We start from the raw sequence: 22215 nt of genomic DNA, 5'->3' as shown, positions 1-22215 counted from the left end.
GCTTATTTATAATCTTTATATCCAAAATAAATAATATGATTATTGAATTACTTTTAGCCACTATGATCGTCTAATGTGACAAGGAAGAATAAAGAAAAACTAATATTCCTATAGATGCGGAAACGTGAAAGATGAAACAGATGGTTATGGAATCTTCACAATATATAAACAAATAAAAATACTTAAATGTGTTTCAGCCACTATGATTGTTTTCAATGCTTTTACTTCTAATATGCAATTTTTAATTGTATCATATATATACATAATATACGGATGGAAATTCTCCCGATGATAAAGATAAGTTATGAATGTTAATTTTCACGAAACATAAAACGTGTTTAATTATCGTGTGCTGGATTAAAGTTGAAAAGAAATGAAACGCATTGGAGACAAATCTTGACAATACAAAAATAAGGTATAAGTGGTTTGAGAAAAAGGACCACATAAAAGTGAAATAATCTTTATTCCCAAAGAAATTTCCAAAAAAAAATAAAAATCAAAATAACTAAATATTTCCTCATTTAATACTCTTATCAATAATATTACTTATGTTAATGTCATCATTATATTATTATCGTCTAAATAGACCGATAAATAAGACTCATCTACATTATTAAAATAGAAATATTTTTTGGTGCTGTTTGGAAATTTACATAGTAGATTAAATGAAAGTTGTTTGAAAACAATGATAGCAGATTAAATATTTTTTATATACATATTTAGTCATTGTATTTCTTTCTCATTTACAGATTCTGTCGTTTGAAAACTTGGATAGCAGATTAAATGAGAATTATTTGGAAACACGGGTACCAGATTAAATATTTCTTTTTATTTACACATTTAGCCATTATATTTCTTTCTTATTTACAAATCTGCCACTTCACTTAAAATAAAAAAAATAAAATTAATTACAATGAATTGTTATTTCTTTTTGCTGAAAATAAAACACAAATTATAATATATAGTATATTAATCTGCTATAATAAAATTTTCAAGAAAACCAAATATCATAACATTAATAATAATTCATAAAAACCTACTGTAAAAAATTAAATCATTTTTAAATAAATAAACAAAAAAATCAATAGGTTATTATATGAATATTATATACAATTACATCAAATTGCATCAAGTTATAAAATTATAAATATAATATTACGTACAAATAAAAAATTATTATCAAACATCTATATTATAATATAATATATTATACTCTAAATATATTTTACAAAACATAAAAATATAAATGGATATTTTATAAAATCAATGGCTTATAAATTTACATTGAACGCAAGTTAAATCCAACATCCGCGCGGGAGCGTGGATCAAAATCTAGTTGTTTTTATAACTTTATATACAAAATTGTTAGGCTCTTTATAATGGTACACCGCAATTTTACTGACTTGCATCAATAATTATATTATATTTGTATAATTTTACTTTTAGTTTAGTTTATGTACCAGAATGGTTAAGTACAATTTTTGATAAAGGAAAAGGCTAAGTACGATTAAGATGACTTTTCTATTTAATAGGCTGTTTTGTTTTTGTGTAATTACGTGGTCCTCTACTTGGTGATTTTCAACTCAGAGGATGTTATCTAGATAATGTTCTAGGTTCCATTGTATTTTTTTCATACACTAATAATTTATTTATAATATAAAGGAGTGGGAAAAGATACAAACGATTTGGTCTTTGATTCCACAAATCTCAACTTTCTCCGAATAAGCCTTTTGCCAGTTTATGCTATCCCACTTCGTCCTTATTTTTTTCTGCATCTAAAAATTAAAACTCCCGTTATCAAGACTTACGTAAAATTTAAATTTTGGTTCGAGAAAATTTACGTAGCATGTTGTTAAAATCTGAGTAAAAGAACCATTAAAAGAATATATGTTGCATTATATTATTGTAACAAAAAGTTGTGAGGATGGATGATGCTAAAAGAAGTTGATCACAGCTGCACATTTATTTCAAATCTACCACTATGCCAAAACTGTTAAAACATCGTCACACCTAGCACTTATGACTGATACATTATAAATTTTGATAAAACGAAAAATATAGTGAATAAGTTTATACCAAAAAAAGATAACTAATTGAAAATTCTCGTGAGATAAAAAAAATGAAAAAATTAACTTAAGATAAGAGAATTTTTTTAATGTTTATCATAAATCGATCGGCAAGAGATTGATTGATTTTTACTCAATAGATAAGAGAGTTGTTGGTTGTTCAAAAGAAAAAAGATAAGAGAATTGTTGATTCTCAATACAAGAGAGTCTTACTAATTCATGCTTTATACACTTTTTTTTTTTGATAAAAGATATTCTATTTAAAGCATAAGAGTGCAAATGTTACAGGCTACTACCAGTGGGCCAACAGACCCAAAAGCATGAAACAAGATAGAACATTATAGAACCCAATCTCAACTGAGGAGAGTGAAAGAGACCGGTAATCAGTTCGTAGGAGAGTTAGAGAACCACATTTGGAGTAGAGCTGAAGCCTGAGCTGGTTGAACGGATCGGAGAGAGGCGATTCTTCGTCTGATGGTGTGATCTATCTCAGAGATGATGGAGGTTGAAGATCGGAAAGAATGTCTATGTAGTCTGCTGTTTCTCTCCGTCCAGATGGTGTATAGAGAGGCTTGCCAAGCGAGGAGGAGAAGTGTTTGGTGTATTTTTGTCCCTTTGAACGCCTGGAGCTGTTGCAGCTGTGCTTCCCAATCACGCCTGGGCGTGAAGCCACATCGGAGAGCAAGCGGCGACCAAATAGCCCAAGAGTAATCACACTCAAAATAGATATGCGATCTTGATTCAGCGTAGGTGTTACAGAGCAGACAGCGACTGTCCGTTTGCAGTCCCCATTGGAGCATACGGTCGCGAGTAGGGCAGCGGTCTAGTACCATGAGCCAAGATCTGATTTTGTGTTTTGGGATACCACTCCCGAACCACACCAGTTTGTGCCACGGAACAGTGGGGCATTCATCTCTCAGTGCATCATAAATCAAGCGGATAGAGTAGGAGGCCATAGGCGTACCTTGTGGGCACCAGTCCCTCTTGTCTACTGAGTCAGTTAGCTGGAGCGAAGTGAGGAATGCGTAGATGAGTACTTGCTTTTCAGATCTCGCCGGTGGGAGAACCCAGTGGTCTGTCACCCATAATTCAGCTAAGGTCGTAGAGTAGGGGATTCCCACCGTCATGCAAGATTTCCCCTCCAAGAACTTCCTGATATTTCCAAATGGTGACCAATGAGAAGTCCAAAAGTAAGTTGTTTCCCCATTACCCACAAGATGCTTGATCCAGTTGTAGGCTGTATCTCTGAGAAGTAGAAGCTTGTTGGCTAACCAGGAGTTTTTCTGCTTTGTGTTAATGACCCAGAAGTTATTGAGGTTGCCCTCCAAAACTTCAGTTATGTACCACCGAGACCAAATTGATTCCTGCTTGAAAAAGAGTATCCAAATCAGTTTAAGTACAGAAGCCAAATTCCAAGTGGAGATCTTCCTAAGCCCAAGCCCGCCTTCCTGCTTAGGTGTAGTGACCTTCATCCACGCGACTTTTGCTGCATTGGCACCATCCGTTTTGCCTTTCCATAGAAACTTACTGCAGAGCGAGTCAATCTCATCAACGCAAGCTTGGGGGAGAATGAAAGCACATGACCAGAAATTTATAATTCTAGCTATCACCGTGGAGAGTAGCTGAAGTCTGCCTGCCATCGAGAGTGATCTCACTGTCCAGCTGTGGAGTTTTGTCTTGATTGATTGAATAAGCGGAGCACAGTGGAGCATGGATAACTTCTTAGTGCAGAGGGGGACCCCTAGGTATCTTACCGGCAGCACGCCTTCAGTGAGACCCGTTGCGGCTTTGAGCTGCGTTAGTTCATGAGGCTTCAGCCCTGCTGCGAAGAGAGACGTCTTATCGATGCTCACTGCAAGGCCTGATCGAGCTTCAAAGTCGTTTAGGATCTCTAGAATATTAGTGACTGAGCGTGGAGAGCCGTCTGAGAAGATGAGGAGATCATCTGCAAAGGAAAGGTGAGTTAATTCTGTTCTTTTACATTTAGAGTGATAATCAAATTTCCCCTCCTTGGCCGACTTATTCAATAAGTGAGACAAGCAATAAAAAGTGGTTGATAGGTGGTGATCTCAATCAGATTACTCACTACCAAGAGCATTCATCACCTACAGTAGACCACCTTTCCACTGATATGCTCGAGCTGAAAGATAACCTCAACCAGCTTGGTGTCTCTGATCTTAGATTCCAAGGCTGTGCTAACACATGGACAAACAAGAACCCTTCAGCCCCTGTTACTAAAAAACTAGACCGGGCTTTGATAAACAGTGTGTGGCTGGAATCCTTCCCTAACAGTGTGGCTTCTTTCCTCGCCCATGAGTTCTCTGATCATTCTCCCTGTCTTATAGACCTAGCCTGTCCCCTTCCCCAAGCTGGTACCAAGCCTTTCAAATTCCAAAACTTCCTACCCCAACACCCATCCTTTTTGCAAGTGGTTGAGACTGCCTGGTTTCAGAGTGGAAGCGTAGCGACTGATCTTTCGACCCTGGGTTTTAAAATAAAAGGATTAAAGAGAGTGATGAAAACACTTGCGAGAGACAAATTTTCAGATATCCAAAAGAGAGTTATTTCTACTAACAGTTTGTTAAAAGATGTGCAGGTTCAATGTCTAAATCAACCGAATGAAGGAAACTTCCAAGCAGAAAAGGATCTGATTACTCACTGGACCTTTTTGCGAGGGGTAGAGGAAGCGTTCTTCAAGCAGAAGTCGAGGATCAACTGGCTGCGACTTGGAGACCAAAACACTTTGTTCTTCATGAGAGTGGCTGCAGCAAGGAACTCCTACAACCCGATCCGCTCTCTTCAGCTTCCATGTGGCCTACTTGTCACGGACTCGATTGAACTTTGTGAGATTGCACTTGCACACTTTCAGAGCATTCTCTCCCCTGTTCATCTCCCTCCTCTATCATCCCCCTTTCATTGGTTCCTAGAGTTGCTGCCTTTCAGGTGCTCCCCCGTTCAACAGACCATACTATCTTCTCTCCCTGATACTACAGAAATTGCAAAGACAATCCTCAAGCTAAACCCTAACAAGTCACCGGGACCAGATGGTTTTACCTCTGCGTTCTTCAAATCCTCTTAGCCAGTTGTAGGAGAGGAGACTGTGGTCTCCATACGCAAGTTCTTTGAAACCGGGTTTCTGCCCTCCTCCACAAATGCAACGATTCTTACCTTGGTCCCAAAACGACCAGGAGCTTCAGCAATCACGGATTATAGACCTATCAGCTGCTGCAACACCACGTACAAGACAATATCTAAATTGCTGGTCAAGCGCCTAAAGATCATTCTGCCAGAAGTCATTCTCCCTAATCAGACATCATTCGTTCAGGGGCGCCTGCTCATTGAAAATACGATCCTAGCCTCGGAAATTCTTCAAGGTTACCACAAGGAAGGAGGGCCCAAGAGAGTTACCATCAAAGTAGACATTGCTAAAGCCTTCGACACCATCCGCTGGGGGTTCATCTTCCAATGTCTTAGGAGCATTGATGTTCCGGAACTGATGATCCGCTGGATCGAGGCTTGCGTCTGTTCTGCTTCTTTTTCCCTTGGATTCAATGGTTCCTCTTACGGATACTTCAAGGGTACTCGCGGACTTCGGCAAGGAGATCCCTTATCTCCATATCTCTTCGTGCTAGCAATGAATTGCTTTATACACTTGCCCTTCATTATTTATTCATTTTAAAAATTAATTATATAAAGAATTACTATAATATTTACAAGAAACCCTCCATAATGATAATAAGAGAATTGTTGAATGTAAATCGCGTTTCATCAAATTGGTAAAACGTATAAACTATATACCTTATTGCATAGCAGCATCATTTCAGCATGGTTGGCACTTTCCAATCAAAGTCTATATCCCACTAATATTTAATTCTATAAATTAGGTCGACCTAGGTTATTATTGTTGTCATATATACCATATATAATATACCAGACAGCGAACTTTTCCAAAAAAACTTGTATGATAAAATCAAATACGAAAAGGTACCATTTTATTTGCATTAGTTACGTCAGAAAAATTTAAATTAGAAGTGGTGCACTGTGCACATGGTACATGGCAGTTAGGGCCATAACCTCAGCCTGTGTTTAAAAGTCATGTCCCCACCACGAAAAAGAGATTCGTGACTTCACGAATTGAGTAAAATAATGGCAAAGTATTTTTTATTGTTTCGTTATTAATATCAACAAACCCCCTTTGGAGATAACACAATATTATAATCTAATTACATAGTTATGCTTGTTTTGTTTGGTAAGCCGACATGTGCTAATCACGACTAGTATCTAAATTGTCTTAAGTCTATCGCATAATCCCGGCTGCATCTCTACGTTTCCCAAATGTAAAGTTATTTAGATTATTCGTAAAGTTAATGATTACCTCCACGCCCTAAACCCCTATATAGAACTTTAATAATAATAATTAGATCCCAATTATATATTACATGCCTTGTTTATCTTGTACTTTAAGAATAACGAAAACATGAGCGTATATAGCGTATATACCCAAAACGGATAGTGGGAATGTAAGCGACGACAGGAAAATGGATTAATGAGGAAATTAAGCTTAGATTATCCAATGAATCTTGGGTTTCAATAAACAAAAGATAACTAATCATTGGAAATTAAAATAATATTTAATAATTAATATTTAATACATTTAATTAAAAACTGTCTCTTTTCTCAAAGAATAAAGACAGATTTACGAAAAGGACACCTAGATCTTAGTTCGATCGCATATTAAATTAAGCGACAAAGTACTTTGAAGATAAGAAGCCAAATAATATTACTTAATTTATTAAAAATTGCATGCAATTATTAATTAGGGTTCATGTGATTTACCAAAAATCGATTTCTAGTATAGTTACTGAATCGGGTGATTAGTTAATATAAACTTCACTTGCATGAAAAGATCAAATGAACTCCTGAACGTGTTATATCATTACCTCCTTGAGACAAGTTCATGGTAATGTCGGAAAACAAACTAATAATAAAAAAAAAAGAAGAAAAAGAGCTAAAAAGGAGTTTAATTAATATTAATAAACGTATTAACGATGATAATAGCAGCGCTTACTCTATGATCTAAGCTAAACAAAAGCTTAAGCTTCTTTATTGCTCTTTCCCTGCAAAACAACAACAGTTTCTCATCTTCACGACGTAGACGACGACCCGTTAGCGGCAGCTCCGCCGCTATCACTCTCAAACCTCCCACCATCGCCGCCGTGCAGGTCGTGTTCTAAACCGTTTCCACCGTGAACGCCAACATCCACCGCGTTGTTATTATTATTATTATTATTATTATTATTAATATTCTTGCCGCCAGAAACAGCGACGCCGTTGTCGATCTTCTGGACGGTGGTGTCGCCGGAGAACGGCTGGTCGCGGCGGGTGTTGAAGGTGTTTTTGTTATTGTGCATCCAGACCTTGAGCACGCCTTTATCAACACCGACGTCGCGGCAGAAGTCGCGCACCTCGTCCTCGTCGCGCTTCTGAATCTTCCAGCCGATACGGTCGGCGAACTCGTGCATCTTGTCTTTCTGAGTTTGGCTGAACTTAGTCCTGAACCGCTTCCGGGAGCCTGGAGTATGGTGGTTGTGGTTGTGGTGGTGGTGGTGAGTGGAGAGGTTGTTGGCGGCGAAGTTGAGATCTGAGAACGGTAAGCTGTTTCCGCCGGGTTTATTGTTACCGGAGAGAGCGAGGAGCATGTAAGAAGAGGAGATAGGCGGCGGAGAGGAGGAAGTAGGGCTGCGAGGGAGAGGAGGAGCCGGTGGAGGCGGGTGGTGACGGTGGTGAGGCTGGTACTCGATAGCAGCGGTGGTGGAGGATGGAGGGAGAGACGGTGGAGGCACGGCGGAAGTGAGGGAGGTGTCGTCGGGGTCACGGCGGTGGAAGTTACGGTGGCAACCGCAGGCGGCACACTTGAGGGAAGTTGGATCGGAAGGCGTGGAGGAAGGAGAAGGCATGAACTCGCCGCAACCGTCGAGCGCGTGACCGCCAATCGCGGCAGCGTGGTTCTTGAGGCATTCTTTGTAGGTGACGGTGAGTGTGTGGTGGTGGCGTTTGATGATTCCGTTGCTGAAGGAGATCGGTTTAGCTGGTTGGATCCGGGTTGGTGTTTCGGACTCGGGTTCAGGAGATTTAGGAGTCATATCCATTGCTCCAACTTCAAGCATCGATGGCTTAATTATTTTCAAAGATAATCTTGAGAGGAAAGAAAACGAAAATTAGGGTTTAGGTTAAAAGCTCAAAACAAAAGTTTGGTATTCAGAAACGAAGAGAGAGCTAATCAACTTTTGGAGATCATTTGATGGTTTTTATATTAAAATGTTAAAAACAACTTTTGGAAGAAGAAGAGGAAGATGTTATAATAAGATGATGGTGTGGTGAATGTTGCTAAGACGGAATAAAATAATTAATAGGAGAAATAAAAATTAATAAATATGAACAATAAATATTATTATGTATTTAAAAGAAAAATTCAAATGACAGGGGTTCAAGATTGATGATTTAACTATGGTTAGTTGAGTATGGTTAATGGGGAACTGGGACCCAGAATAGAGAGTGGGGAAATATATGAGTAATAAATGTCTTAAACCTAAAGACAGTCCAGTTATTAAATTTTTTCATGCATTGTGACACTTCTTATTTTAAACCGTCTTTTTACTCTATTTTTCTTATTTTCTTACTATTTTTTCCTTCTGTGAAAACCTGTTTTTCTTACATTTCATGGTTATTTGATTGATACCAGTGTAATTAGCAACTTCGTTTGGAAAGTTTTAATCTTACTAAAATGATTACTGATGGAGATTATTGAAAATTAGTAAAAGCTTTTCTGTGCAGATACTAAAATGGCCATACTTTATTTTTTGTCATTGACTAGTTCTAATATGTTTGAATACAAATTGGTTAGTTTAGCGTATCTAGCTTAGAAATTGGAACGAATTTATAAACCCAAGCTTATCTGTGTATATGTGAGGTTGAATTATGAAATCGCATATTGTTTCTAAAGAATCGTTTACTGTATCTCTGTTCTGGCTTTTCGATAAGCCCTCGATTACACTGACCATCAGATTTTGATAAAATTGTACGTTCATGTGCCACTAAAACCATACATTACATCCGATTATGTAAATTTATCTCTCTTTCTTCAAAGAATAATAATAAAAAAAAAACTGTATGTGTGTGTGTGTATACGGTTGCTTAAAATACGTTTGTTATTGACATTTTGCAGCCTTGCAGGAGAATGAAATGTATGTCATTGTTGTTGGGGATCTTAGGGACTGCCTATTATTTATTGTAACCTGTGTATGAAAATTATAGTATACAAAATAATAAATAGTAATACTATTTTCTGATAATATTTGCATAAAAATTATAGCAGAGAATACAATGAGGAATAAGTTTTTGTTATATATCATTAACCTATGATGAAGACATTAATAATTATCCTACTGCTTCTGATTTGTCACTTAATCCAAATATAAGGAAACACTTGCAAGTTATTGTTTACATATTTGGAATATCTTTCGACGTGGAAAGAACAGGAAGATTGAGAGAATCCGATATGCATTTCGCGAGTTATAGTGTGTTTGTTTCCATATCTATGTTAATTAACTAGCTAGACCGTGATAATCTTTTGTATGCAGTATATATCTATAAAGTTTATGGGTTTTCAACTTACAATCGATTGGAATAATTTCACATGTCTCTTGTATATTATAGTTCACATGAATCATATCTCAGTTCGATGATGGTATGTAGATAAGGATATTTAGATACGTGTATTAGATATCCTGATTCAACTTGTATCGATTTAGTTTACTTATTAACGTAGTTGATTAGGGAATTCATTTTTAAACATCAATCACATTTACGACACAGTTATTCACGTCCTATTATTACAGCTAAACGACACTTGTTCCAGTCATAACGAAGCAACTTTCTGAAACCGTACCTTGATTCCCACGAAGGTTCTTATTTCTTGACTAATCTACCCTCGAGAGATCAGCCATATTACCATCAACTCCAGAAACCGTGTTGGTACTGGGTAGGCTTTAACCTTCTGTGCGCTTCTTGTCACTAATCCACCAGACACGACCAAAGTTATTTTTGGGCTTGAAATGATGATGATTAATGGCAATAAATATGGTTAAATATGGTTTTCTTATTTTTAAATGCTTTTCAACAAAACTACGTAATCATAGTTAACACGCAAAGAATTAAGGCTGACACGTACTTGAATACTCCACATGTCAACCCAAGGTATCACTAGCATAGTTTAGAAGCTTGCCACGTTAAGTTAAATGCTCTTGGGAGAATCATCTTTCGAATAGTCAAGACTCGAAATTTCTTCTAGTTTGTCAACATTTTTAGCAGAGACTCGAAAAGTTAATATCTTTTCAATAATCCTTTAAGGAAATATAAGAAATTGCATAATCTTTCTTTCGAAGAAAAATATAAAATAAAACCGGGCTGATAAGCAATCAATTAATGCTATTACAGCTAACAAGTTGACCAACTGATGTATTTTAATTTATCAAAAAATTGTTTAGTTTAAATTTTATGTTGGATAGATGATAAAGACGGAGCATAAAAACTAGTATCCTCTTTTATTTTCTTGGGCACAGAATCATGAATTGCATGGTTGGTCCATAATAAAGATAAAGTTTTGTTGGCTTTTTATTTTTGCTTGCATAACCATGTGGTCCTAAAAACGTAAGAACTTATAATCAATGGTCTAATAGGAAAAGGAAAACCCTAACTAGCTTTACTGTAGACTTGTTGGTTGTATTCTTACGCTAACTAATGTTATTTTGCATAATCCCTTTCTTCTTTAAATCGAATAAAATCACTTATTTACACTCTAATAAAAGAATATTATAAAACACTCAGATACATAAATCCCGTTTAAGTCGATTGTTAGTATTTTTTTTCACGTCAATAAATCATTTCATTACTCAAATAATAGCTGGTCTGAAAAACCAAACAATCAACAAATAAAAAATTGCTATGAATTTTTTTTTGCAGTCCTAGCTAAAGAATTGACAATAACGTTATGTCTAATTTTAAATTGTTAAATTATTGTAGCAGTGCTTAATTTCTTTTAGCTTAATCAAGAAGGTTAGCCACGCTTTGGTTCCCACTATTAAGTCGATTGTTAGTCATGGTGTTAGGATCCGTTCATAAAATTTTATGTTCTATTTTTCCTGATATTGCTAGTTAAACATTTCGTTTAATATGAACATTCAAGTTGGACCGGGGGAGGGGGGGGGGGGGAGGTAAATGATGAAAAATTTGAGAGATTAGTACAAAGTTTTAATGGGATCATATGTGGCAACTTTCTAAGAACAAACCTATCACCCAAGAACTGGATTACAAAATCTTTAGTGGGTCCAATAATTGTTCACCACAAATTTCATATCTACTGTCAGTCTGTTACTGATTACAATTTCATATCTACTGTCGGCTGATACTGATTATATCATATTAACTGGAGGGATTACTTGCATACTATTCTTATCTCAAGTTTATTTGATAATTTTTTTCACGACTGTATATAAAAGAGAGAGTCAAAATATGATTTTCTGTAACTCAGATCTGCAATGTTTGGAAAGAAAAACCGTACCAGACCTCAGTTTTTTTGTTTCTCTTTGAAAATTGCTCTTCATTGAATCTCTAGTCACATCACACAACATTTCAGGATAATTAAACACAGCAAGTATCGATAGTACTACTCAAAACGTGTTCATTCATTCGTTCGAATTGAGCTTTACCTGAAAATGGCTTTTCAAATTGGTAAAGAAAAGAAATGAACTAATGTCAAGAGCCAGTATTCTTGTGTCACGAGCATATAATTAATTTAGGGGTCTGATTAATAATTTTAAGTTGCCAAATGGGTAAAACCTGAAATATGATAAAGTTAAGGGGTAGGATCTGATGAGTTGTTGGGAAGAACACATGCATGAGTTGTTTGGGTCTTTAAAACCACTTCTAATAATGGTCTGTTTTGTAGGGCACATTGTGTCCTCTATTAGGTGTAATCTAAACTCTTCCCATAGACAACTTGATCCACAATAACGATGTCCTAATATTTACTCCCCCATGATTTAAATGCAAATGCAAATGTGAACTGCTCTCAGTGTGATTAATAATAGCGCACAAGAGTAATTCAATATGCCATTGATCTTAGACATTGTTCTTCGACTAAGAGTTTAGGACACTTTAAAATCTCAATGGGTCCGAATGTTTTGGTGACTAGATTTTGCAAATCTGCAAGTCAGTGTGTCAATGATGTGTCTACAAGTATTAGATATCTCACTTTATCTGAATACCTAGACTATATAGATCTTGCCCCGCCATATTAAAATCCGACTAGTCCAAAGTTCTATGATTCAATATACACTTCCTTTGTTTATGTTAATATTGGATGATCCCAAATCGGAACCCAAACTAATCTCAAGATCACATTGCATTGGGTCCTAATACTATCTCCCACTAATCATTTCGAAATGACTGAAATCCTTGTTTTTAAAAATCTCAAGGTCAATCAACTGAACCACAATGACTTAGTTCAACTGCTTATTCATTTTTTTTCTGACCATCTTATGTTAAAAACTGAGGCCATATTGTTTGCGGTTATATGTTATAGTGATTCAGGTCTTTTATTCAAACATTTGTCTCAATTATTGTCATATATATTTTATCAAACAATTATTCGTCGTCCATATATTTTCCCAAAATCCCATTTTTTGAATAAATAAAAGTAGCTTGCCGCAAATGCGGACATGTTTTTTATGAATCAAATTCGTGTGTAAAGAGAGTGAGAGGGAGGATGAAGATATGGAGTGAATCAAGAGGAAGAGGGGTGCTTGTATTTATAGTTGAAATCCTGCCGACAGACCGAGGAAATTCCGACGGAATTCCGATGCCAACGGCTAGTTCGTCAGAATTTCCTCATAATTTTTAAAATCCCCCAACGGCTCTCTAACGTCTATAATATTTCCTCGGAATTCATCGGTTTTTTCCGAGGAATACAATTTTCCTCGGTATTCCATAAGAATATTCCGACGGAATGAAATTTCCTCGGAATTCCGTCGGTATATTCCGAGGAAATTCTGAGGAAACCAAATTTTGTGTTTCCTCGGAATTTCCGAGAAAATTCCTCGGTATATTCCGAGGAATTCATTTTCCGTCGGAACGTCCGTCAGAATACCGCTGTTTTCTTGTAGTGACACTTCCTTTGTTAATATTGGATGATCCCAAATCGGAACCCAAACTAATCTCAAGATCACATTGCATTGGGTCCTAATACTATCTCCCACTAATCATTTCGAAATGACTGAAATACTTGTTTTTAAAAATCTCAAGGTCAATCAACTGAACCACAATGACTTAGTTCGACTGCTTATTCATATTTTTTCTGACCATCTTATGTTAAAAACTGAGGCCATATTGTTTGCGGTAAAATGAATAGTGATTCAGGTTTTATATCCAAACCTTTGTCTCAATTATTCGTCATATATATTTTATCAAACAATTATTCGTCCATATATTTTCCAAAAATCCCATTGAATATATAAATAAAAGTAGCTTTCCGCAAGGACGTGTATGTAATTTGCATAAACGAACGTGACGGTGCATCGCTCCTCAGAGTGTGTTTAAGTTAGGTACAAATAAAATAAGAGAGCCTATCTGGCCCAATATGGGCCCATTTACTTTTCCTTTTTATTGTCTATTCGAATTATTTAGTTTTCCCGCCTAAAATGTATATACGCTTCTCCAAATCCCTAATAAAGCCTCGAAAACAACATTAAAAAAAATCAAATATTTAATTTCGTTTTTCAATTTCTTCGTCTCTCTCTCTCTCTCGCGAGTCACCGGAGGAAGCTGACTGAGTAGAGAAGCGAGTCACCGGTAGATTTATTTCCGTCTAGAAACAGGTTGTCAACACACCGAGTTGACCGTAGAGTGGTGGGGAGATGGAAGAGGAAGAGCCAACGGGTGAGTTTCGCGGTGAGTCTCAGCCTGAGCAGAGGAAATCTGGAACTCCGAGGCTTTACATCAAAGAGCTTGTCATGAGGAACTTCAAATCATACGCTGGTGAACAACGCGTCGGTCCTTTCCACAAGGTTAGCGTTTATTCGTTTTTTTCAAAATTGAGTGAAAAGTTAGGCTTTAGGGTTTCGATTAGATCGAATTGGAATCTGATTAGATTGGGTTTCCTTGAATTTGAGTCTAGTCTCCTCGTGAATTACATCATAGCCTTTTGGGTACTCTTGATTGCAATTGCGAAGTACTTGAATTTCAATTGAGCTTATATGTTGTGGATTCGAAAATTAGGGTAACTGAGTTTCATTAATCTTGGGGCTGTTGTAAATTTAGAGTTTTTCTGCGGTGGTTGGACCTAATGGGAGTGGAAAGAGCAATGTGATAGATGCTATGCTCTTTGTATTTGGGAAACGAGCGAAGCAGGTGCGTACTCATTCCATTTTTTTTTGTTGTTTTCGCTGAGTATTTCTCTTTTTAAATCAGCTCTGTTTGAGTAACTTTTATGTTTATTTGCTATCAGATGCGTCTCAACAAAGTGTCTGAACTAATTCACAACTCAACCAATCACCAGAACTTGGACAGTGCTGGAGTTTCTGTACAGTTTGAAGAGATTATTGATAAGGTAACGTTGTTCATTGTTTGAAGAGACCTTGTTATGAGCTATATGTGTTAAATGGCGAACTCTTGATTTTGTTTTGATTCTGTTTAATGTAGCTCTTTAGGAGAAGTTCTGGAGTTAGAGCGTTTATGTCTACGTATTTTTAATTGACTTAAGAGAAGTTTTCTGTTAACGTGCTTTGATATTCCGAACTAACACAGGAAGATGGCTCCTACGAAACTGTTCCTGGAAGTGATTTCATGATTACCCGGGTTGCATTCCGAGATAATTCTTCCAAGTATTATATCAATGAAAGGTCGAGCAATTTCACTGAAGTTACCAAAAAGTTGAAGGGGAAAGGAGTAGATCTTGACAACAACCGTTTCTTGATTCTTCAGGTTATCACTTTGGCGAAACTTCCTATATATTGTTACGTTTACATGTATCCCCTACTAATATAGTTTCTTGATTGTTGACAGGGGGAGGTAGAGCAGATATCACTCATGAAGCCGAAAGCGCAAGGTCCCCATGATGAAGGTTTTCTTGAATATCTCGAGGATATTATTGGAACGAATAAATACGTGGAGAAGATAGATGAATTAAATAAGGAGTAAGTGATCCATGCAATCTACAATTTATTTTAAATGACCAAATGATCAGTCCCCAAGAATTGCGTTTGGGGCGCAATTGCAAACTTTCCTGCTTTCTTCTTGTGGACTTTGCGTATTTTCTATTGGTGAATGGTTTGGTAAATCACAATTCAGTAGGCGGAATTAGATGTAAGTGGTTCCTGACTTGTTGGATGTTAATCTTTTAATTGCAATTGCCTCTCTGAAATCTAGGCTTGAAACCCTCAATGAAAAGCGGTCTGGAGTTGTACAAATGGTGAAACTAGCAGAGAAAGAGAGGGACAATTTAGAGGTTCGTAGACGTCTCCCCTTCCTATATGTGACCTGGTTTGTTGTACTTGTTGTTAAAGTGTTTTTTTTTTGAAACAGGGTGTGAAGGATGAAGCAGAGACTTACATGCTGAAAGAGCTATCTTATCTTAAATGGCAAGAAAAGGCTACAAAAATGGCACATGAAGATACTTTAGCTAAAATTACCGAACAGAAAGAGAGCTTGCAGAATTTGGAAAACAGTCTAAAGAATGATCGGTAAGTGCTAGTAAATTGTCTTTGAAATAGCAAAAAAAATGATGAAGTCATTTTTGACACATCGTATCATTGCTGTTTCAGGGAGAAAATGGATGAGAGTAATAAGGAATTGAAGGAACTAGAGTCTGTGCATGAAAAACATAAGAAGACACAAGAGGTTTGTCTCCGGATGAGTTATGCGCTCATGCTTATGACTGACGTCCCTAAAATCTTTTTTTTTCTCTTCCGCTGCAATGATTAGGGTCTTGATAATGAACTTCGAGAGTGTAAGGAGAAGTTCAAAGAGTTTGAAAGGCAGGACGTAAAGCACAGGGAGGATTTGAAGCATGTGAAGCAAAAAATCAAGAAATTAGAGGATAAACTTCAAAAGGTTGGTTATAAAAGTATTTACTTGTTTATGTGGGCATATACCTTACTTGTGTTTTTATGCAGGATTCATCCAAAATCAATGATTTGACAAAGGAGTGCGAGGACTCGAGAGATCTTATACCTAAACTTCAGGAAAATATACCGAAGCTGCAGGAGGTCTTGGTTGATGAGGAGAAGGCACTGGAGGAAATCAAAGAGAAAGCTAAAGGTGCGGTTTTATTTAGCGTCTTATGCCCACTAAATGATGACCTTTTTGTCTAACCCTGGCAGCTTATTTTAACAACATTGCAGTTAAAAGGACTTGGAATTGGCAACCTATTAAACAAATTAGTACCCATTATAATGATTAGCTAGTCCTGCTGAATATTTCTGTCAATTTTGTTACAGTTGAAACTGAAGCTTACCGGTCTGAGCTTACAAAAATTCGTGCTGAATTAGAACCGTGGGAAAAGGATTTAATTGTCCACAAGGGAAAGCTGGATGTTGCTTCATCCGAAAGTGAGCTCTTGAGCAATAAGGTACCATTTAGTAATAACATTTGCTTGGAGTGAAGATCTTTTAATTCTCTACATAAGTTGGCTCATCTTCAAAAGAATTTCCTGTTAAAAAAAAAAAATTAGTTCACTCCATCAGCTTCGTTAAAGAATGTTTTTACCATATTTAGATCTTTCTATGCTTGCTAGACCTGTTTTCTTTCTGAAGATTTCAGTATATTGTTGGATAGCAATTTTTGCATCCTTTGAACATTACTACTTTGTTATTCTAGCACGAAGCTGCTCTGAAGGCCTTCACAGATGCTCAGAAACAGCTGACTGATATATCAGGGAGGAAAGAAGAAAAATCTGCAGCAACTACTTCAATTAAAGCTGATATAGAGAAGAAGAAACTTGAAGCAATGGAAGCTCGAAAAGTCGAAGAGGTATGTACTTTCCTTGGATTGTATTATTTTCAGCTTGGATTTTGAATTGAGATTATGCTTCTTGACTTCAACAGGAATCACAGAGAGAACAGGAAACTCTAATTCCACAAGAGCAGGCAGCCAGAGAAAAAGTCGCTGAACTAAAGTCAGCTATGAATTCTGAGAGGAGTCAGGGTGATGTTTTGAAGGCAGTTTTACGAGCCAAGGAGAACAATCAAATTGAAGGAATATATGGAAGGATGGGGGACTTAGGTGCCATTGATGGTAAGTATATTGATCTATCTTGTAGTGTAAACATTCCGCTGTCATTTGATATTAGAGAATGTTATTTTCTCCCTGTAGGATGAGATGTGGAATTTTAGTTGAGTTTTCTTCCATGTGAAATGGTTTTTAGATGTAAATTCACAGTTCCATGTCTAAATGATACTAAATGTAATATAACAAAAGCTTTTAATCACTGACATTGGTTGTCCTTGCAGCAAAATACGATGTTGCCGTATCAACTGCTTGCGGTGGCCTTGATTACATTGTTGTGGAAACAACTTCTGCCGCTCAGGCATGTGTCGAGCTGCTGCGGAAGGGAAATCTTGGCGTTGCAACGTTTATGATATTGGTATTGCATACTAATTTCTGTATATATGCTTTCATTCTTAGCCAACTGGTGAATGTTATTTAAAATTCTAACTTACATCAGAAGAATCGTTGTAGAGGTATCTTTAGATCTGTAATATGAGTTGGTCTTAGTAAATTATTATATTTAGTTATGGTGGATTTGAATCGGCATATCAAATGCAATATGTAGTGCTCTGAGTAAGTTCTTAAGGGGACCGGATCAAAGCCTCATATTCTTTTGCCTAGTAACTCCTCTTGCAAATAAATAATTAATATTCCTTGTAAAATGTTCGTTTTGTGCAGGAGAAACAAACCAATCATTTACAAAGATTGAAGGAGAGAGTGAAGACACCCGAGGATGTTCCACGCCTCTTTGATCTGATTAGAGTTAAGGATGAGAGGATGAAACTTGCATTCTACGCATCCTTGGGAAACACTGTTGTGGCAAAAGATCTTGATCAGGTATATTATGTTTGCTTATTAAGACTGGCTCAGCAACAACATTTATTTACTGGCCTTAATACGGATGAATTCAGCTATGCTTAGCTAATTTAATGAAAAGAAGATGACTAATACCTCATAAAATACAAAGTTTCTATGGACCAACAGCTGAACTATGATATACAATTTGTTTTGGTTATCAGGCAACACGTATTGCATATGGTGGGAACAGAGAATTTCAAAGAGTCGTGACTCTTGACGGTGCTCTCTTTGAAAAATCTGGCACCATGAGTGGAGGTGGAGGCAAGCCACGTGGAGGAAGAATGGGAACCTCGATTCGAGCCACTGGTGTGTCTGGCGAAGTTGTTGCTAATGCAGAAAACGAGCTCTTCAAAATTGTTGACATGTTAAACCACATCCGTGAAAAGATTGGCAATGCGGTGAGACAATATCGGGCTGCAGAAAACGAAGCCTCTCGCCTCGAGATGGAGCTGGCGAAAAGCCAAAGGGAGGTATTGTCTCCTGTGATCTTATCAGTGTAGCCCTCCCTGAAATATATGATCAAATTGTCTTAACTGCAATAAAACGTTTCTTTCTTCCATCTAATAGATCGAAAGTCTCAACTCAGAGCATAATTACCTGGAGAAACAACTAGCTTCGCTGGAAGCTGCATCTCAGCCAAAGACAGATGAGATAGACAGGCTTAAAGAGCTCAAGAAAATCATCTCCAAAGAAGAAAAAGAGATTGAAAAACTTGAGAAGGGTTCTAAACAGCTGAAGGAAAAAGTACGTAGCATTAGTTATTTTTTTTATGTTTTGAAATGCGGCTAATCCTCCGTGTTCCTATCTTTTCATGGTCTAACAGCCATGTTTAGAAAATCTTGAGTGCGTTGGACTTGGATCATTCAAAGCATAATCCATGGATTTGTTCCATCGTATTATTATCCTGTATCTAGAACTGAGTGGTGTTTCTTGTTTTAGGCTTTGGAGCTGCAAACCAGCATAGAGAACGCTGGTGGGGAAAATCTGAAAGGACAAAAGGCAAAGGTTGAGAAGATTCAGACCGTAAGTTTTCTGCTCTTAGCTTGCTGTTAGTGAGCTCACTGTTGAGTGTTCCTAACTTATTTTGCACATGTTTAGGACATTGACAAAAGTAATACAGAGATCAATCGATGTAATGTTCAAATAGAAACACACCAGAAAATGATAAAGAAGTTAACAAAGGGGATTGAAGACGGGACTCGAGAGAAAGAAAGGCTAGAGGGTGAGAAGGAAAAATTGCTGACGGTATTCAAATCTATAGAACAGAAAGCATTTGCAATCCAAGAGAAGTATAAAGAAACACAGAAGGTTTTTAACTGTCCTTATATCTTTTTATCTCCATACTATTGGATAAGAGTCATAGAGCAGTCCTTTGTGTTGTGCAGTTGATTGATGAACATAAAGACGTGCTGACTGAAGCAAAATCCAATTTTGAGAAGCTGAAAAAGTCTGTGGATGAGTTGAAGGCATCTAGGGTAACAAACAACCGAATCCTTTTCTTTCTTGCTGGTTGCCACTTAGGGTGCTTTTCATCATCTAATACCTAAGTCGTACACAGGTCGATGCAGAATTCAAAGTTCAAGATATGAAAAAGAAGTACAATGAATTAGAATTGAAAGAGAAGGGCTACAAGAAGAAACTCAACGACTTGCAGATTGCACTCACAAAGCACATGGAACAGTACGTATGGTGAACCCCCCATCCATGACACCTACCTCATTTGGATCTCAAATTTGTCATTTCTCCATTGCAGAATTCAGAAAGATCTTGTTGATCCGGATAAGCTTCAAGCAACATTGATGGATAATAATTTGAACGAAGCTTGTGATCTAAAAAAGGCTCTTGAAATGGCTGCCTTACTGGAGGCTCAGCTGAAAGAGTTGAATCCAAATCTTGACTCAATCGCGGAGTAAGAATTTAATTTGTTTTATATTGTGTAATCCAATCGACACATGTTTCACTAGCTTTCTTGATGGTTTGCTCTAATTACTATTAGGTATCGGAGCAAAGTGGAACTTTACAATGGGAGGGTAGATGAACTTAACTCTGTAACCCAAGAACGTGATGACATAAGGAAGCAGCATGATGAATTGAGAAAGAGAAGGTACTCCACACCTTCTAATTGTTCTGCGTATTTATATATTTTCCCCTTTTGTTATTGGTCTCATGAAACTAACTTGGATGACTTTGAAATGATTTCAGGTTGGATGAGTTTATGGCAGGATTTAACACAATATCGTTAAAACTGAAAGAAATGTATCAGGTTAGCTTCCTTTTGAACATTGTTTACAACTCCATAAGCTTGGCAAATAATATCCAGAAATGATGAGAAAACTTACAAGTCCATGAGTTATGATGTCTTTCTATGAATTCTGACTTGCTTTGCAAAGCTTACAGCTTGAGCTAAATCGTTTTTGCCTTAGCCTATCTTATACATCTTTATCTATATCCCTAATTAATTTTTACAAATATGATGCTGCAGATGATCACTCTCGGAGGTGATGCAGAGCTCGAGCTTGTAGACTCGCTGGACCCTTTCTCAGAAGGTGTGGTTTTCAGTGTAAGACCTCCAAAGAAGAGCTGGAAGAACATTGCAAACTTGTCCGGTGGTGAAAAGGTCTTTTGAGAAAATAGCCATTCATATCTTAACACTTTATCTCACCAATCTGTCTCTCAACTCTTTTAAATGACTTCTCTCTGTCTCTTACTTACAGACACTGAGCTCACTCGCACTAGTCTTTGCACTCCATCACTACAAGCCTACACCGCTTTACGTCATGGACGAAATCGACGCCGCTCTCGGTAAGACTTCTATTACTCAGTTGTAATATTATCTGCAAAACTCAGTTGATCCCTGAATAAGTGTTTGACTCCCTTTTTTTTCCTCACTAGATTTCAAGAACGTATCTATCGTTGGACACTACGTGAAGGACCGTACTAAAGATGCTCAGTTCATTATCATCAGGTCAGTTCAGTCTCTTATTTTATTCCAACAGACATTAATGTTATGTATGAACTATTCAAGTGAAAGAGGTTTTTTCTTTTTTGTAACTGGCTTTCATATTAAAATGCTGAAAAAAAGAAAAATTATACAAGCAAAGAAGTTTTGAGATCTAATATATGAAAATGGTGCAGTCTGAGGAACAACATGTTTGAGCTAGCAGATAGATTGGTGGGAATCTACAAAACAGATAACTGCACAAAGAGCATTACTATCAACCCTGGAAGCTTTGCAGTTTCTCAGAAAACGCCTGCCTAAGTCTACCAAATGAACAACATCACTACATGAACCACTTTTGTTGATTTTTGGTGTCTGCATGTATGAACAGGCTCATTGTATTGTAATGGTTTTCTACTGTTTAGTGACTTTCGCTTGCATCTTTTTTTTTTCTTTTTGAATGATGGGATTAACATTATCCATGTTATTATATAATCTAAAGGATGTGTATATCAGGCCTACTTGTAGACCAAGCTAATAATGGTCAAACCATTTGCATAATTATTATGTTTTCTAAGAACACAGCTTTTTGGGACCAGAGAGGATGATAAACACCAACAATTAGATGCGGGGTATACCAAGTAGGATTCTTAATAAGAATTAATAGCACAAGTGGCATTTTTTTATATCACTGAAAAAGATTGATGAGTTTATTTTCCCGAATAAAATCAGCATCATCAAATTAAAGATTGTAGACTTCCTTGTCCTAGGGGATAGAAGAATGCTCTATTTCATTTTCTTTTGCTTTTGTTGCTGAATTTATTATGCTGTGGTTTGCTTCTGCTAAACATGACAACAAAAAAATATACAATAAAGATTCAGAGTTACAATATCACTCCCTGAATAGTCGATTTTGATGTTATCAATGTTTTCTGAAAAAATATCTTAAAAGCTGAAATAATTAAAACAAGAAAACAATTATTGGATGATTGAGTTGAATCTGTCATGTTCACCTCAATTTTCTAAAAAAGT

The 22215-nt window shown here is 36.8% G+C and overlaps 3 protein-coding genes across 3 annotated transcripts; 2 read left to right on the top strand and 1 right to left on the bottom strand.

The window, feature by feature from the left end:
- The first annotated feature begins 4197 nt into the window (after window positions 1–4197).
- On the top strand, window positions 4198–5145 carry LOC125610030. The gene has a single exon (XM_048781680.1). The coding sequence runs from the start codon at window positions 4198–4200 to the stop codon at window positions 5143–5145; it is 948 nt and encodes a 315-aa protein (XP_048637637.1).
- Window positions 5146–6973: 1828 nt separating this feature from the next.
- On the bottom strand, window positions 6974–8491 carry LOC106350842 (zinc-finger homeodomain protein 9-like). Its single transcript, XM_022688487.2, has one exon. It carries the CDS (start codon window positions 8231–8233, stop codon window positions 7211–7213), a length of 1023 nt encoding a protein of 340 aa, XP_022544208.2. The 5' UTR covers window positions 8234–8491; the 3' UTR covers window positions 6974–7210.
- Window positions 8492–13878: 5387 nt separating this feature from the next.
- Window positions 13879–21744, top strand: LOC106349149 (structural maintenance of chromosomes protein 4). Its single transcript, XM_013789066.3, has 28 exons — window positions 13879–14188; window positions 14442–14531; window positions 14629–14730; window positions 14928–15104; window positions 15186–15316; window positions 15549–15627; window positions 15705–15862; window positions 15944–16019; window positions 16104–16232; window positions 16295–16439; window positions 16619–16749; window positions 16998–17150; window positions 17225–17414; window positions 17630–17763; window positions 18066–18224; window positions 18407–18715; window positions 18813–18989; window positions 19185–19268; window positions 19344–19553; window positions 19631–19720; window positions 19804–19925; window positions 19999–20154; window positions 20242–20349; window positions 20448–20508; window positions 20728–20862; window positions 20960–21047; window positions 21138–21210; window positions 21381–21744. Exons 1-28 carry the CDS (start codon window positions 14039–14041, stop codon window positions 21502–21504), a joined length of 3741 nt encoding a protein of 1246 aa, XP_013644520.2. The 5' UTR covers window positions 13879–14038; the 3' UTR covers window positions 21505–21744.
- The last annotated feature ends 471 nt before the right edge of the window (window positions 21745–22215 follow it).

The sequence above is a fragment of the Brassica napus genome, chromosome A6, assembly GCF_020379485.1.
Source record: "Brassica napus cultivar Da-Ae chromosome A6, Da-Ae, whole genome shotgun sequence".
Taxonomy (NCBI): Eukaryota; Viridiplantae; Streptophyta; class Magnoliopsida; order Brassicales; family Brassicaceae; genus Brassica; species Brassica napus.
This window is presented reverse-complemented; position numbering and strand designations above follow the sequence as displayed.